This window comes from Armigeres subalbatus, chromosome 3, assembly GCF_024139115.2.
Source record: "Armigeres subalbatus isolate Guangzhou_Male chromosome 3, GZ_Asu_2, whole genome shotgun sequence".
Lineage (NCBI taxonomy): Eukaryota > Metazoa > Arthropoda > Insecta > Diptera > Culicidae > Armigeres > Armigeres subalbatus.
Genome location: NC_085141.1, coordinates 363,888,648 through 363,905,452, shown reverse-complemented (window position 1 = coordinate 363,905,452; position 16,805 = coordinate 363,888,648). Strand labels below are relative to the sequence as shown.

Here is a 16,805-nt window from a genome sequence, read left to right as displayed (position 1 = left end):
ACGATACGCGGCTCTTGAGAAGGAAGTAAAACGCTCATGTCGACGGGACAAGCGAGCGTGGGCAGACTCTCTGGCCGACGAAGGAGAGAGAGCCGCCGCAACCGGGGACATTCGCATCCTCTACGATATATCACAACGCTTAATGGCGAAGATGAATGCAACGATGCCTGTGAAAGACGCGAATGATCAGTTATTGGCCGACCCAACTGACCAGCTGAAACGTTGGTTCGAGCACTTCGAACAACTTTTTCAAGTGCCAGCCAGACCACCAGACCACCACCACCACCAACCAGACCACCTCGGCATGATCTGCCTAGGATCCGACGTATAACACGCGTCAATACCGAAGCTCCATCACTGCTAGAGATTCAAACAGCCATCCAAAGCATGAAATCGAATAAAGCCCCAGGGGTCGACCGCATATCAGCTGAGATGCTTAAAGCTGACCCCATGACATCCGCTCAACTACTGCATCGTTTATTTCGTAATATCTGGGACACCGCAACTTTCCCGGTCGACTGGATGCAAGGTATCTTAGTGAAGGTGCCCAAAAAGGGTGACCTGACTGTATGCGATAACTGGAGAGGCATTATGTTGCTGTGTACCGTTCTCAAAGTTCTGTGCAAAATTATCCTAGCCCGGATTCAGGAGAAGGTAGATGCGACTCTCCGGCGGCAGCAAGCCGGATTCCGTGCCGGAAGATCCTGTGTGGACCATACTGTCACGCTCCGCATCATTCTGGAGCAGGTCAACGAATTCCAAGAGTCCCTTTACTTGGTATTCATTGACTACGAAAAAGCTTTCGACCGTCTCAATCACGAGAATATGTGGGGCGCCCTGAGACGCAAAGGAGTTCCTGAGAAAATCATCGGCCTCATCGAGGCACAGTACGAGGCCTTCTCGTGTAGAGTGCTGCACAATGGGGTCTTGTCCGACCCTATCCGGGTCGTAGCTGGTATGAGGCAAGGATGTATTCTATCACCGTTACTGTTCCTCATCGTAATCGACGAGATTCTGGTAGATGCGATTGACCGTGAACCAAACCGCGGGCTGTTATGGCAGCCTATAACCATGGAGCACCTAAATGACTTCGAATTGGCGGATGATGTTGCACTCCTCGCGCAACGGCGCTCTGATATGCAGAGTAAGCTTAGCGACCTTGCCGAGCGCTCCTCTTCGGCAGGTTTAGTCATCAACGTCAACAAAACCAAATCGTTGGATGTAAACACGGTGACTCCTTCCAGTTTCACAGTAGCCCGGCAACCAGTGGAGAATGTTGAAAGCTTCCAATATCTTGGTAGCCAAATGGCGTAAGACGGCGGTAAGCAAGGGCTACCTTTGCGAGTTTAAGAAATATCTGGAACGCACCAAAATACGAGTTATCAACTCTCACGTGGAATCTGTGCTGTTTTACGCCAGCGAAACACGGTTTGTATCAGTGGAGAACACTCAACGGCTGCAGGTGTTCATTAAGAGATGCCTGCGGTAAATAATTCGGGCCTGGTGGCCTCACAACTGGATCTCAAACAACGAGCTCCATCGTAGTTGTCACCAGAGGCCGATAGCAACAGAAATTCGGGATCGGAAGTGGGCTGGGTCGGCCACACTCTCACGTAAGGCGGAAACGAAATCTGTAAACAAGCATTAGACTGGAACCCAGCGGGACATCGCAGCAGAGGCAGTCCCAGAGGCTCATGCGGCGAAGCCTCAATAAAGAAATAAAAGAAGTCGACCGAAATCTAACCTGGCAACAGGTTAAAGCGATAGCCGGGCAACGCTCAGGATAGAGATCTTTCAAGTCGGCCTTTGCCACCGGAGGTGTACAGGATCCATAAGTAAGTAAGTAAGTAAAAGGCATGGTCAAGTCAAGTCCTACGTCCACTTAGCGGTTATGTCACAGACATTACCCACTGTTCGTTTTTTTTTTCAAATAGTCACGAATTAAAGCTGGAAAGCTATATTTTCACGTAGAGAAGGTTTTGCTCAATTTTTTTTGTCATAAAGGTCCTTCCTACATACGCCGTGCATCATTTTGAAAATTTAGGTTTTCATGAAATGGGGGGTCAGGTACGTAAGTGTCCTTGATTTTTTTTTTTTCGATTTTAATTTTTTTCCAATGGGGACCCTTTGATATACCTCCTCTGTTTGCGAGATATAAATTAATCGGTATATAATAGTATCTTCTATCAAAAGTTCTTTTTTGGAGTAATCCTATAGAGTTTCGGTACAATTTTGTTGTACGAGAAAGGCAAAAAGTACGCTTTCAATCATTTAGTCAGAGTTTGACTCATTTGCCAACAACTCATTACAGAAGCTGATATTTGAAAAGGATTGTATGGTGGACTTTGATCGCGATGTTTTTGTCTACCACTACAACTTAATTGACACAATCTTCAAGTGAAGTAACCTACCATTAATTTACATCGACTAAAGAAGTTTTTGGGAAAACTTTTGGGAAAATTTGGAAGAATATCCAGGAATCAGTACATGTCTGATGTAACGGTTTCGAAGAGCGCTCAATCCTGATGTAGCGAATTTACTTTTCCAATGTATTAAAAAGTTGTGTGTTTGGAGCCAAGAGTTCATGATAATAGAAAATCAATTTTCAACCGATTTTTGATCTGTCGGCAATAAACGGCAATATGGCTCTTCACACTTCCAACCTTGTTCTTATAATTTAAATGTATGGTTAGGCGAACTAAAATCACTACGGATGAACGTATATGAGTTAACCTAAACTTGACAGGCACGATAAATAGAAAAACTTAGTCTAATATTGTTGTTGATGAATATGATGTTTAGTAATGTAACACAAAAACAAACGATGAAATCAGAAATAGGATATTGTTAGCGGTATGGTGTTGGCGATAAAAGTCAAAACAATTATTATTTGCATATACGTTTTATCATCAGGGTTTGAATTGATCGTAAGCTTAAAATTAAAAGCACAGCGAAGGTAACATGCCATTAATTGTTGATTAGTTTGCTTTTCAGTTGAAGGATGAATTCAATATGAACGATAACCGATAGAATAAATCAATTCTAATCAACAACGCTGACTGACTGACTTTGGTTCATCAAACGAAACGTAAAACAAGGAAAGTAGTGAAATAAAACTCTGCTCTAAAGTTATTGATATCCTGAGACGATTACTAGATGTTGGGTATTCCGAGCTATAACTTACTTACAAACTATGGTTATATATTGCCGCTGGAGGAATGAATAAGAAATTCATTCCGTCCGGCTACCGAGAAAAAAGGAACACATAGACTCACCTTGCAGGAACAGGTGGCACATTCCCTGGACGAGTACTTAAACGTCTGCCCAGAGGCGTAGATGTGTTGGTCGTACAGGCACGAGTTCCCGGAGCCACCAGTGTTACCGTTGGCCGCGGTTGTGTTGTCCAACCCACACATATCGTCCGGACATCGTGGGCAGCAGTCGCCCGCTCCCATCGGGAGAGGATTATCACAAGTCAGCGGTGGACACTCCAGCTTCCAGCAGTCGAATTCACCGTACTGTTTTGGTTGAATAGATAAGTTTTGAGAATGCCTATCGACAATTAACGGTCGAACAACTCACCAGACATTCGCACGTCTGACACTGGTAAATCCATTGCTCTCCACTGCGGAACGTCACATGCTTCAGCTCCTGGTGCTGACAGGACTCTTTGGGATCGCACTGCGGACAGCACAGGTCGCGCCCGCTGCCCCTCCGCCAGGTCGAACAGTTGCATGGTGGTTCCACGCAGCTGATGACCCCCTTGGAGCAGGTGCACACCTTACAGGGTTGATTCCGGGGCGAGATCTGTCCCCCGTCCGGAATCTCACTGTCCTCGAACACACAACTTAACCTACACTCGCGGGATGCACCGAGACTGGATAGGGCCGTCAGCGCCGCCCCGCTCGTTGACCGTGCCTCGGCCGGCGGGCACACACACTCGAAATGTCCCTGCGTGTTCACGCACCGGGCCGTCATGTGACAGCTGTGCGTGTTCAGATAGCACTCATCTATATCTACACAATCTTTTCCTTTGGTTTCAAATCCAGGCTTACATTTGCAAAAGTACCTGCGGACGGGGATAAAACGAGAAAAGTAGAAATAATATTGGAAATCATTAGGAAATGTCTACAAAAGATTAAAATAATAATGGCTAGAAGCCTATGAGGGCAAAAAATGAGACTGAAATCTAATTAGTCGAAATTAAAATCCCTGGATGATCTAAACACTCGACATTTATAAAAATAGTGACTCGCTCTAATATCCAAGACAGAAATACATAAAGTGTAAATTATGGATCATGATCTACGTATCGTATTTTTTGGTTTTCATCATATCTTCCGTTTATTTTTTGAAATTTAGAGTTCATTTGTTGCTGAATGGAAGCGACTGTTATGTATGTCACAGGCCACTCCGCCCTTAGACTGAATAACATAATAATAATTGTTGCATACATAATACATATGTTGGTGGTTTACGATGGTCCATGAATTTACCAGAACATACTGATATTCGGTAGAATAGAAAAAGCTATGATAAAAAAATAGTTTTCAAAAATAATGAAGACTCACCATCCTGGCATGTTAACACAGTTCGTTGTTTCCTTACACCGGTGCACCCCGGTCGCACACTCATCCAGATCCTTCTCGCAGGACTCCCCCACGTAGCCGGCCCGGCACGTACACACTCCGGGCGCCCGGCATTCGCCCCCATTCAGACAAGTTTGATTGCACACCGCTGCAAAGGGAGAACGAGAAAGCACCGAGTTAGCTGGCCGCGTGACCTTCGGAACAGCAGCGAATTGGCAACGGTTCTACTTACGTTTACAGTCGTACCCGTTGCCCTCGTACCCGGCCTTGCACCGGCAGTGGTACGAGCCGGCCGTGTTGATGCAGTCCGCATGCTGGTGACAGCTGTGCTCCCCGGACTTGCACTCGTCCACCTCGATGCAGTTGAACTTGTCCAGCTGCCGGTAGCCGGGCAGACACTCGCACACGTACGAACCGAACGTGTTGACGCAGCGCGTGTTCAGATGGCAGTGATTACCATTGAGACCACCTTGCTGAGCACACTCGTCGATGTCTGCCGGGAGGACGCGATGCAGAGCAGAAAAAAAAACATGTTAGCGATTTTTGGGGCCACGGTTTTGCCAATTTGGCGTCGACCGGCCGAAAGCCGAAAGGATCGATGATGGCAGCTACGACGATGACACCCGCGAGAAATGGACTTTTTATTTAATTCGGTTAAATTTGAAAATGTTTTCCAGCTGCCGTCCATGATCCGCGCGGGATGTTGCTCGTGTAGCTTGATCAATCAGCCGCCCGGTTGGTCGCGCCAAATCTTAATTGAGACTGAAGTTTCGAGTTAGTATCACATCGTGTTGACAAGGGAAAATCTAACACGTTAAAATGAAATATAATTTCTGAGGTTTCTTTTTCGTATAATGAGCGGGGTTAGCGAGGGATGGTGTGGTCGTTTGAACGAATCAAAAGGCCATTTTTCATGGATTATGTGAATATGAGCGCAAGAGTGGAGCAAAAGTGTTATAAAACGCATTCATATATCTTCACCTTCTGCCGACTGAACCACCTCGTTTTTCTTTTTCTGTGAGTGTTTATTTTTGTGGTGTTGACGTCTACCGTGCGTACGCCGTCGTCGTACTTTGCGCCTATGTGGAGTATCTAAATTATTGAATTATTTATTGCAGTTTTCTTAATTTATTAAGATGTTGTTTTGAACTGTGACTTAGCTTTTCTTTTCTAAGGTTTTTTTTCCCCGGAAGAGTTCAGGAGGAGACGTGGATGGAGCATTTAATTTCAGGGGAGTGCATCATGTGAGCAATATTCTGCATAATATTTATAACAGTTACACGCGTGAAATATGTATTGAAATTTTTGATTTATCTCTCAAATATAAAATTAGGCATTCATGATAACATCGTGAATTTTGTTTTTCATTTCCCACTTTCCAAATTATCAAAACCAAATTCTGAAACAAATTTCTTTCTGAAAACTTTGAAAACAATTGATAAAGTAAAAATTCTTTACCTGAATATTGCTTGGAAACGGAAACAAACCACGGACTGCATTAAAGTTATTATATCTACTAGCTTGTGTATATAGAGCTAGGGCGTATTTGCTAAAATCAACTGAAGAATCATTCATTTGCCATAATTTCACTATCACAGAACGTTCGCAAAAAATGCCTCTTTAATTGGTTTTCGAGACTATGATGGGAATTTGAACGCAGACAAAAATATCAGACTCGAAGAAATAATATTTTGCAAACAATACAATATTTCATTTGAAGAAATAATATTTTACAAACAATACAATATTTCATTCTATGTTATCATAGAAAATTCATCTTCAGGAATGGACCTTTGGCAATTGAGTCAAGTTCCTTCTACACTGCCGTAATCTGACAAAGTGACGTATACGCCATTTTCCTAAAATGGCGTTAACGAGTAGTACTCATCGTACTTTTTAACAGAAAAATGGAAAACATGTATGTTGTAAAATGTCGCTTACGTCATTTTTGCAGATTACAGAAGTACAATATACTTAACTATAGTTAAAGGGAAGAAGAAGATCTTATAAGCACCCTATCTGTTTACGCAATCTATGTTTCCATAAGCTTTAAAATCGATAAGAGTGAGAAAACTTAATTGATAAAATTACCAAATAATTAACCAACAATTTTGCGATCGTGTAGAATCAAATTCGATTCAGTTCACTCCTGCACAAGCGTCTGGCACAAATAAATGCACCGGATTTCCCGATGATTTTGGCAAATTAATTAGCTGGCATTTGCCCGTCTCGCCTAATCAAGCCGGCTCATTTATTAAGTTACTCAGTCAACACACTTGTTCACAAAATCTGACTGCGACCGTCACACATGACTTACCGGCCGGCGCAGCGACGACGCGACGCGGCGCTCGCTCTTATAATGTGGGTTTATTTATTCGGGCCGGATTATGAAGAGATTATTTCCGAAACGTGTCTGCCGTGGGAAACGCATCACGCCACACATTTAGGGGGTGATGGTGTAATATGCAATTTATAAGATTTGTGCTGGGACAAGTTTGACCCAATTTTGAAATTCAAATTTCGGAACAACTCAAAGCGATTATTAACGCTTAATAATAATAACACATTGTCGATCAGGTGTGAAATGGACTGAAGCACAAATCGTCTGTTCACAATGTTTCAAATAGTTACAGGTTTAAATATAATATGTTCTTTTTTTTTTTTTTTTTTTTTTTGGTCTTTATTAAAGTGATTTTTCATATGACAATAAGTTCATCACTAAAATATGTTCTTTATTAAACATGATCTATAAAAGATACATAAATCGTTTAGGAAATAAAAAAAAATCTATATCCATATGCGGAATATCCTTAAATTCCGTGGAAAGCCCTGCGATCAAGAGGTATGATGAGTACTCCGAGATGATCCCGAGTTTTTTAAGGGAGCTCTGAAAGGAACTCTGCCATCGGGAGATGCTAATTAGGATTCAGGTGGGTATCCAAAATTCGGGAAGGAATTAAGATGTATTACGGATTTTTCCTGCACCACATATCAATATAATGTTTGGCTATACCATTAATCTAAACTATCCTTGTGTTCTGATCTTGGTCTTATGTATGGTCAATAAAGTAATCTAGGGGCATTGGCCTTACTTTTGATTTGCAATAGATTCATGGAACATCATTCTGCTATTGTAAAAATCTCACAATTTTCCCAAAACATCAACAATACACCAAACTATTCTTGGGTTTAGATCTTGAGGTTCTGGGAGGACAACAAAGCGATTTACGGGTTGTTGGTCTTACTTTTGAGTTGGAATAGCTTCAAGGAACATCATTTTCCTATGACAAACATGTCACAATATTTGCAGGACATCTACGTTACTCCAAGCAATTCTTGAGTTCGGAGCTTGAAAGTCTATATGATCAACAAAGCAATTGTTGGGAGTTTTGGCCGTAGTTTAGAGTTGTACTTGTTACTTGGGACTTAGTTTTGTAATACACGTCGCAGTAGTCTTTTAAGATCAATGATTGTTGATATTCCAATGCGTGAAAAAGTAACCTTGTTGAATATTTAGAATATAAAGATATGAACTTAATGACAGTTTGGAGTGTTATAGATGGTTTGATAATACTGTAATGTACTTTTCATAAGACGAGTTCGTACTATCCCTTCAATTCCACCACTTGATTGTCTGTTGGACAAATATGTATTTCTACCTGACGAGTGAAAAGACGTATTGCTGCTGAGAATAGGGGCTTTTACGGATTACGTAACCAGCTTAGGTCCCGCAACATGCGACGGAAACGCAATTTGCTCTAAACAAAACTCTGATTCTACCAGTGGCTCTTTATGGACATAAAGCATGGACATTAAAAGAGGCGCACTGGAGTGCTTTCGGGGTTTTCGAGCGTAAAGTGCTGCGTACAATACCCGGAGGGAAACTAGAAAATGACCACACACCATGACGCATGAATCATGAGCTGTATCAAATATACAAAGAAGAAAATATTGTGAATCGTATAAAATACGGCAGATTTCAGTGGGCTGGTCACTTAGTGCGAATGTCGGAAGAAAGAATAGCGAAAACAATACTCAACAGAGAACCAGATAGGGGTGGAAGCACGCGGTGTAATCGGACCTGGGACCCTGAACATTTGGGAAAACTGGAGGAACATCGCCCAAGGCCAAGCCCGATGATTATGGACCTCTATAATATGCCAGGCATAGGTTTATCGACGCTGTAGCCAGCCAGGTATCCAGGTAGGTACCTCAACAGTAAGGCCGTCTTCAGTGTCTCGTACTTCCCTCGACTTCGAGAGGGGCGGACATGTAAACATCGCGTGACATCTCTCATTGAAAATGAGAAATTGCAATACTGGACACGATACATCCTGAACATCACATGAGAGGCTGAGGGAAATACGATGATCATGATCGAGACCATCTAGTCATCGGCAAAAGCTTATTTCACGAAACATCGAACAACAATGGATACGATGAACTCTAGTGATAGTGATGAACTCTATAATTCTGAAAAATCACTATAATAAAGCTTTAAAAAAATGGATACGAAATGGAAACAATTGAACATGGTCTTAACGATAGGCTAACGTTCAGCACATATAAATCCGTGAGATGGACCTGGACCAGCGGAAAATGCCAATCGCAACTGGATCACATAATGGGCAGTATCAGGATTGAACCCTGGCGGAGGCAAACTGGGACACGATGGGGCACGTGACTCACAAAATTGAATATTATGTCTAGAGGGTCTTGTTTCCCGGATTATAAAAAATCCCGGGATCCGGAATTAAATTTTTCGTTATCCCGGGTTATCCCGGATATCCCGGGATCCCGGGATAAAAATAAAAATTGTGTTTTGTTTACTAACATCACATATGATTCTCTTTAGGATACAAAACTGTCGGTGGGATACGGTCGCGCAATGTTGGCTGTAAAACAAACCTACTGTGCGAGATCGGGATGCCACCGGGCTGCTTGTAATACGGTTTAATAAATGTTAAGGCGTTGATGCTTGAATCCGACAATAAATAATTCTTATTAGTTATTTCAGAATTAAAATCAGAGAACACCCGCTCGCTCAACCGGTGATTGGTAGATTTTCAAACAATTCTGTATAAGATCCTACCAAAACCTGTATAAGAACTGGGCATATGCGAAAACGCTAGATTTTTTTTATAAATATTATATGAACCTTACAATTTCGCAAGCTTTTCTTACAATTTTTGTTTGTAATCTTAAATTGTATAAGAATCTAACAATGTTGCATATGCCCAGTTCTTATACAGGTTTTGGTAAGTTCTATACAGAAGTGTATGAAAATCTAACAGTCGCTGGTTGGGTATATCAATCGAAGTGGTTTTAATGGACTTCAATGCCATGAAAACCTCCAGACTCGATACTAGTTCATCAGTTACTTCAAACAGAGCATGCTCCTTATTGATGAAATTATTCAAGCTACAGCGCATTTCTCTGTTTTTGGTCCATAGCTTACAACTCTTCTATGGAGATGAAGCCTTGTTCCCGTCAGATTCAGAAAATGATGTGTGGATCGGAACTTAAACAAACTTTAATCAGTTGGTGACGGGAAGCGATCGAAAGTCCAGCAGAATTGAAAATTACCTTTCTTTACTTTGAAGCCATCTCATCTCTTTGATGTCCTCGACGCTCATCTATTCGTTTTAGAATTGCATCGTGCAAATTCGAAGTGAAAGGGTTTTGCTGTCTATTCAGTTCAGATAGCAAAAGTCTAGTCAATAACATTACGTCACGACCCTTCAGCGCCTCCGATATCACCCCAACAGGCTGGGGAGCGTCGAATATTGATTGGAACCAGATCCAGATAATTTTGATTATGTACGTACTTTTATTCTTATGGAGCGATTTCCCAGTTCACTAGTTTTCAGAACATCCTGAACGAGTTGAAGTTGTTCCTAAACCGGTTTTCATCCTTCCTCTGGAATTCGAACAATGTTTCGGATTCGTTTGAAAATTTCTCCAAAATCGGTTTTATATAATCTGAATTAAATTCAACAATTGGTTAAGAAAATCAATATAATATAAGTTCAGATATTACCAAATGAGAACGAATTGAGTTCGTCATCTGATTTTTCACTACCATTGATGTCGTTGAAACAATCGTCGTCATCATTATCTGAACATTTTTATTCCGACATAATCGTCTTGGACTTGGGGGGACTTCGATGAAGAACGTCATTAATAGCGAGGTGCGACAACTTGGGACAACTTCGGCTTTTACGGATCGTTTCCGGCGGAGAAGATAAAGCAATCCGTGGAACAGCTGTTAACGAGTTGTGACATTGAACACAATTTCGTAGCCGCAGTTGATCACACATCGGATGGCGCTTCAATTATTGTGAAATCTGGAAAGCTGATTCCTTATTTTCATCAGCTGTATGTTCGCCCCAAAACAAAATAGTCAGAAGACTAGGAGACCTATATTGTTACTTATCACTGTCTCGACGAATTGAGAAGATATCTGTGATTGGTTGTTTGTGTATGTTTGTATGTATGGGTGTGCATAAGACATGCGGGAAAATAAAAGCCGATGGACTAACAAACTAGAATCTGTGCAATTATGCAGAACATACATTCATTAATTTATCTTAAATATTTTTGTCATCATGTATTTTTTTTTATTTTCGGGAAATCCCAGGATTTGCATGAAAATCTCAGGATCCGGGATGCGTTACATCCCGGGATATCCTGAACAAGACCCTCTTATTATCTCTGACATTCCTTTAAATATGCCAAAATTGAACTGAAAAAAAAAAGACATCGTGAAGACCTTTGGTAGCAAGACGAATCGGACGAACAATCCTTCCGTTCCTATATGCCTGTAAAGTAACACACATAGTTTTATTTGTGCAGCTCGGTAAGATCCTATGTCCGATGGAATTTAAAAAATCTTGGAATTTATTTAGAAATTATTTAGAAATTATTTAATTATATTTAGAAATTCCTTCGAGATTTTATTTAAAAATTCATTTGAAAATTCCCTTAGTAATGCTTTAAAATGCGGAAATTCATCCTGAAATCCATATTCTCTTTTCTCAAGCACGTGCTTTCTGTTGTAGCCCACTGCATCGAAATGTGTTTGTTTGCCAGCCAATGATTGCTGCAACAACTTAAACTGATAGCGTACATGGCTATTGTGTCTAAGTGTAGTAGTGCTTGGTCGCGCACACTGAAAGGACAATATGTGATTGATTGCCGTCACCGGTTGGCAGTGTAAATTTTTGCATATTTCATGAATATTCTATCTATCACAAATGAATAAAAAAAAATGCAACATTCCTCCAGAGATTCCGACGGGAAACCTCCAAGGATTTCGATGAGAATCTTTTAGTGATCCCGACGGGAATGTTCCAGGAATTCTGAAGGGACTCCGACAGGAATGCTCCAGAGAGTGCGAAGGGAATGTTCGAAGGATTCTAAATCCTCTCGGGATTTCGACGGGAATGTTCCAGTGCTTCCAGTGTGAATCTTCTGGATATCATCCATTCTCCAGGAATTCCGACGGAAATGTTCCAGGAGTTCCAACGGGAATGTTCCAGAGATTCCTTCGAAAATCCTCCAGGAATTCCAAAGTGAATGTTCAGGGATTTCGTAGGCAATGCTGCAGAGATGTAGAAACAAATCTTCGAAGGATTTCTGAGCAATCTGTCGAGGGATCCCGAAGAAAATCGTCGAGGGCATCGAATTAATCCTCCAGGGATCCGTAAAGAATAACGATTTCAATAACTGCCAGCGATTTCAAACGGAATCCTCCAGGGGCGTTGAAGCAAATCGTTGAGGGATTCCGAAGCAAATCTTCAAAGGGTTTTGAAGCAAACCGTCGATTTTTTTTATTTCTTTATTATGGTGTTTTTTTAATTCTAGATTAAGTTTAACACCGCAAATCGTCGAATGATTCTGAAGCAATTCTTCGAGGGGTTCCTAAGTAAATCGTCGAAGGATTCCGAAGCTATTCGTCGAGAGACTTTGAATTAAATATTCAAGGATTTTAAAGTTTTCCTCGAGGAATTTCTAAAGGATTTCCTGGAAGAAGTTTTTAAGAAATTTCTGAGCGAAATTTCGAATGCATCCTTATGATTCCTTCTTTGAATGTTTGAAGGATTATCTTGTGGAACTTCCAAAGGAATTTCTGGATTTATCTCCGAAGTAATTTGTAAAGGATTTTCCGAAGAAATTCTTGGCAGAAATTTCTAAGAAATTCTTGTTCTTCTTACTAGGCAATTGATCGAAAATTTCTGATATTTCGTCCTAAAATATTGAAAGGAATTGATGGAGGCAATTCCAAAGGAAAAACTGGAGAAATTTCCGAGGAAAGGGAGTTTCTGATGCAGTACATGAAGGAATTCCTTAAATAATTTCCGGAAGAATTCATGTAAGAATTTATGAAAGTATTAATTAAGGATTCTCTAAATTAATTCCTTAAGCGAGTTCTAAAAAAATCTGAGTAGATTTTTTGAAGGAATTCCTTAAGGAATGCCTAGGCGTTTCCTTACGAAATTTCTGAAGAATTTTGTGGATTAATTTGCGAAGGATTTTCTGAATGAATTACTGGATAAATTTCCGAATGTATGGCAAAAGGAATTACTGCATAACTTACCTAATTCCTGCATATATCTCCTAAAGAGTTATTTAAGGTATTTACTATATAAAATGTCTAAAGGATTATCCGGAAGAATTTCTGTATAGATTTATCAAATAACACCTGGAAGAATATTCCAAGAAAATTTCTGAAGGAATTTCAATTGGAACTCCCGAAGTAAATTCTCATTGATTTCTTGAGAATATCCAAAGAAGCATGGTGATGAATCGACTGCAATCTCGATAATTTAGTTTTTTTTTCTATCCAACCCTCACTGTTCGGCAGTGGTATTGTGAAAGAAAGCTGCCTGTAATAAAGTCAGGCTTTAGCCCTAGTGTTAGAAGGTGTTAGCTCTATTTCAGCTCCAGTGATCCATTTTTCAGACTGCCTGGTAGATCACGTCCAGTCCGTGGCCACTTTCTCTAGCAAGGCGGGTCTGTTTATGCGACCATTATCTATTGAATAATAGATCCATAAACAAACTTCCGGATTTTTAAATCCAGATTGATCCAATTACAGATAAAGTTACTGAGGAAGTGAAGATCACTTCTAGTGTCCACGAACAATTCACTCTTCCAGAGCTGTTTTGAGCAAATCGTTATTTATCTATGCATTTCTGGTATTATGACACACACAGTCACTCATATTTCACCAAAGGAATCCTAGTATACGTACAACACAAACGATGGCGCGCATTCAATTAAGAAACACAATTTATTAAAGGTCACCAAACGCGTAAATTTCATACTTCAGCTTACATAAACTTTTTTCTTCTAGTAAACATGTAAAATATAGACATCGGCCAAATCTAACTCTTGCGAGAACGAAAAAACGTGACAGCAATTTCAAAAGCAACCATCCCACGCGCATGGCTCGCTGTGATCTTTCATTTTGGATTTTTTCTTGGCATGCAGTTTTAATGCCAGAGTAAAAAGAGACTCCATTATCATACTTTTTCGAATATTTTCAGGAATTCTAGAAATTGGATTTTTTTTTTGGAGAAGCAGAAATCGATAACAGAACTCTGGTGTCGCCAGTTGGATTGAACAACTAATCGAAGATGACGTGAGGGATCCTGGTCCGCAACTTTGGATCAAATAAGAAACATCGCATCGTCTGGTTCGCTAGGTTCTGATTCCAGGTGTAGATAACAGGCCCAACAAATTTTTCAAATACGATTCCTTGTCGCTTCTGTCGCTGATCACGGAACTACTTCAAAAGGTGTTTAGAACAAACACTGTTCCAAGCTCGTGGGAAGAAACTTTGGTGCAATTGCTGCTGGACCGGCTGCAGGCACAGGTCGCTCCCATCCCACGATACCAAATGACATTCCAGGCAAAAAAGTGCAGTGAATCAAATTTTTGAAGAGTGTGTAACTATCCTACTCTCAATAGACTTGAAACAAGCCTTTAGCATAGATTGACGTTATAAGAGTGGCAATAATTTTAACCAACGTTGAAGTTTCGAAAGCTCTTACTAATCGGGTTATAAAAGCAAGTCTGATGGAGTTCAGACAAAGTACAAAAAACCAGGAGAAGTTTAAAACAGGGATGCCCTTCAAGCCATTGCTGTATCATGTTCTGATATCTTTGACTGACTTCAGACTAAAAATACGCCTTCAGCAACGTTTAGAAATAAGACTGCTGACATCATGGGTTATAATTTATTATATTTCTCGTGAGTCCATGTTCGTGGAAATTTTCCTCAGGATTATTTGCGCATTCAGCATTAACAGAGAGTCACTTCTCAGTCCTCCAAAAATTGCAGGTCAATTTGTTTCAGAAACAAGAGGTTAGGAAGTCTCAAGGAATCGTAGAAAGATCTCCTTTGAATCCCACAAAAGGATTTTCTTCAGGATCGCAAATTCCTAAAAGTATTTGAAGGATTCCGTTTGGACTGACAATACAACCATTACAACCATTAAAATTATATTATTCTGAATTTTATTTATTGAATTTCAGTTTAGAGTTTTTTGTTTAGAGAAATTCAAAAATTCTTTAATTGCATTTTTTAAAAGAAATATGCACAAAATCGGGAGTTAAAGTTATAAATTCGGTTTCAAGATGCGATTTCTAAAATTTAATTCTTAAAATCTTAGGGACTTTTAGTGAAAATCAAAGTCAGATTTGAGTCTGTTCTCCTCATGTTTCCATATTGATTAAGATTTCCCTCAGAAGGATTTTCATAACAAAGTCGGATCTAACAAAATCGGCATTGCAATAATTTGCTCGGCATTCGAAATCCTAATCGCAAAATATAAATGATTATTCTACTGAGCAAAGTCGGAACTAGTTTGCAGAGGAAACGTGTTGCTATACGGATGGGCATAATTTGTTTTAGACTATTCCCCCGACTAGCATCTTCTCAAACGGCCGCGGGATCCGTATGTGTTGGCGAAGGCGGCGTCCTGCAGTCCCGGGTGCGAGATGTCGCCGTGCGAAATGAGATGAAAACCGAGAATAATTAGCCACAGGGAAACCGCACACGAAGCGGTTCTGCGCGGTGTGGTGCGATAAACTATTTTTGGGGTGACAAAGCTTGGCGGCTTCGTCGTGTGACTCGGTCTTTTAATAACAAGGTGTTTTCTGGTGAATTAATTTTGGTTCGCTGTGGGGGCGTAGGCGGCATCACACGGGGCAGTTAATTTGCGGAAAAACATCGGCGGGCAATGTTTACCAGTGCTAAAGGCGATTTTGGAACTGCAAGTAATAAATACAGGTCATATAGGGTAGCAGTTCTGATATTTTATCTCCGTGTTTCCATTTGAAATCTGTGAAATACGGAGTAATGCAAAGCATATGTTTTTGAGCCGAATGAACCCAAGAAATTGGTGTTTTATTTTTCTGTTCCGAACGAAGATGAATAGGGGTACTTTTATTGTGGGTAATTGAATAGTTTCCAAAGTTGGTGTATGTAGTTTTCACGTACCACATAATGACACAAACCAATAAAAAAAATTTGAGCAACGGAATAATTCAATCAACTAGTTGTGAACATATCTACGTTGGATCTACTGTTGAATAAAATTTTGTTTAAAATTATATTCTACGACTTACCGAAAATATATTTTTAAATGTTCATTTGTACTTGGGTTTCCAATAACGTTGGTTAGAAATGCACCGTCCCCTAAATTATTTGTTTGTAATTAGTATAATTTACTATCAGTAATTAAATTCAACCAATTCAACGAAGTGTGTTGTTTTTTCGACTTTAATGTTACCAAATTAGTTTTTAAAAATAGGATTAAGTCAAACAATCAGTCTGTGCAATTTACAAGTTGAAGACCATGTACAATAAATAAATAAATAAATGGTGTCGTGATGAGAAGTAATGGAAAAACAATTTAGAGCTACAGAATCAACTTTTCACCCCATACCACCACCGATCATTCGTTACAACAACAAAGAGGGGTGGCTTTTAAAACTTCATGTTAACCCAGTTTAATATTCTTACATAGCTTATTTAACACGATGATGGTGGTATATTTGATGGTCCGATATGATTTACTCCGGACCATCATACCAGTGCAGAGAAATGCTGACAGAGGGACACCTTCATATTTAATTAGTGGCATTATATTTCGTTTTTTTAGGAGGTTGTTAATATTATTGGAGAAATGTTATAGAAGCCTATTT

The 16,805-nt window shown here is 40.2% G+C and overlaps 1 protein-coding gene across 6 annotated transcripts in view; it reads right to left on the bottom strand.

Moving 5' to 3' along the window:
* The window catches only part of LOC134226306 (protein kinase C-binding protein NELL2-like), a 383,009-nt gene that overhangs the window by 21,041 nt on the left and 345,163 nt on the right, over window positions 1–16,805 (bottom strand). For 5 of the 6 annotated variants that reach the window (XM_062706997.1, XM_062706999.1, XM_062707000.1 and 2 more), the window contains 4 exons: window positions 4,822–5,082; window positions 4,572–4,737; window positions 3,583–4,069; window positions 3,276–3,518 (listed from right to left, as the gene is read on the bottom strand). In XM_062706997.1, the coding sequence (XP_062562981.1) occupies window positions 3,276–3,518; window positions 3,583–4,069; window positions 4,572–4,737; window positions 4,822–5,082 (1,157 nt within the window). Of the gene's footprint in view, window positions 1–3,275; window positions 3,519–3,582; window positions 4,070–4,571; window positions 4,738–4,821; window positions 5,083–5,570; window positions 5,682–16,805 lie in introns of all 6 variants that reach the window. The other variant, XM_062706998.1, reaches the window with a different exon arrangement.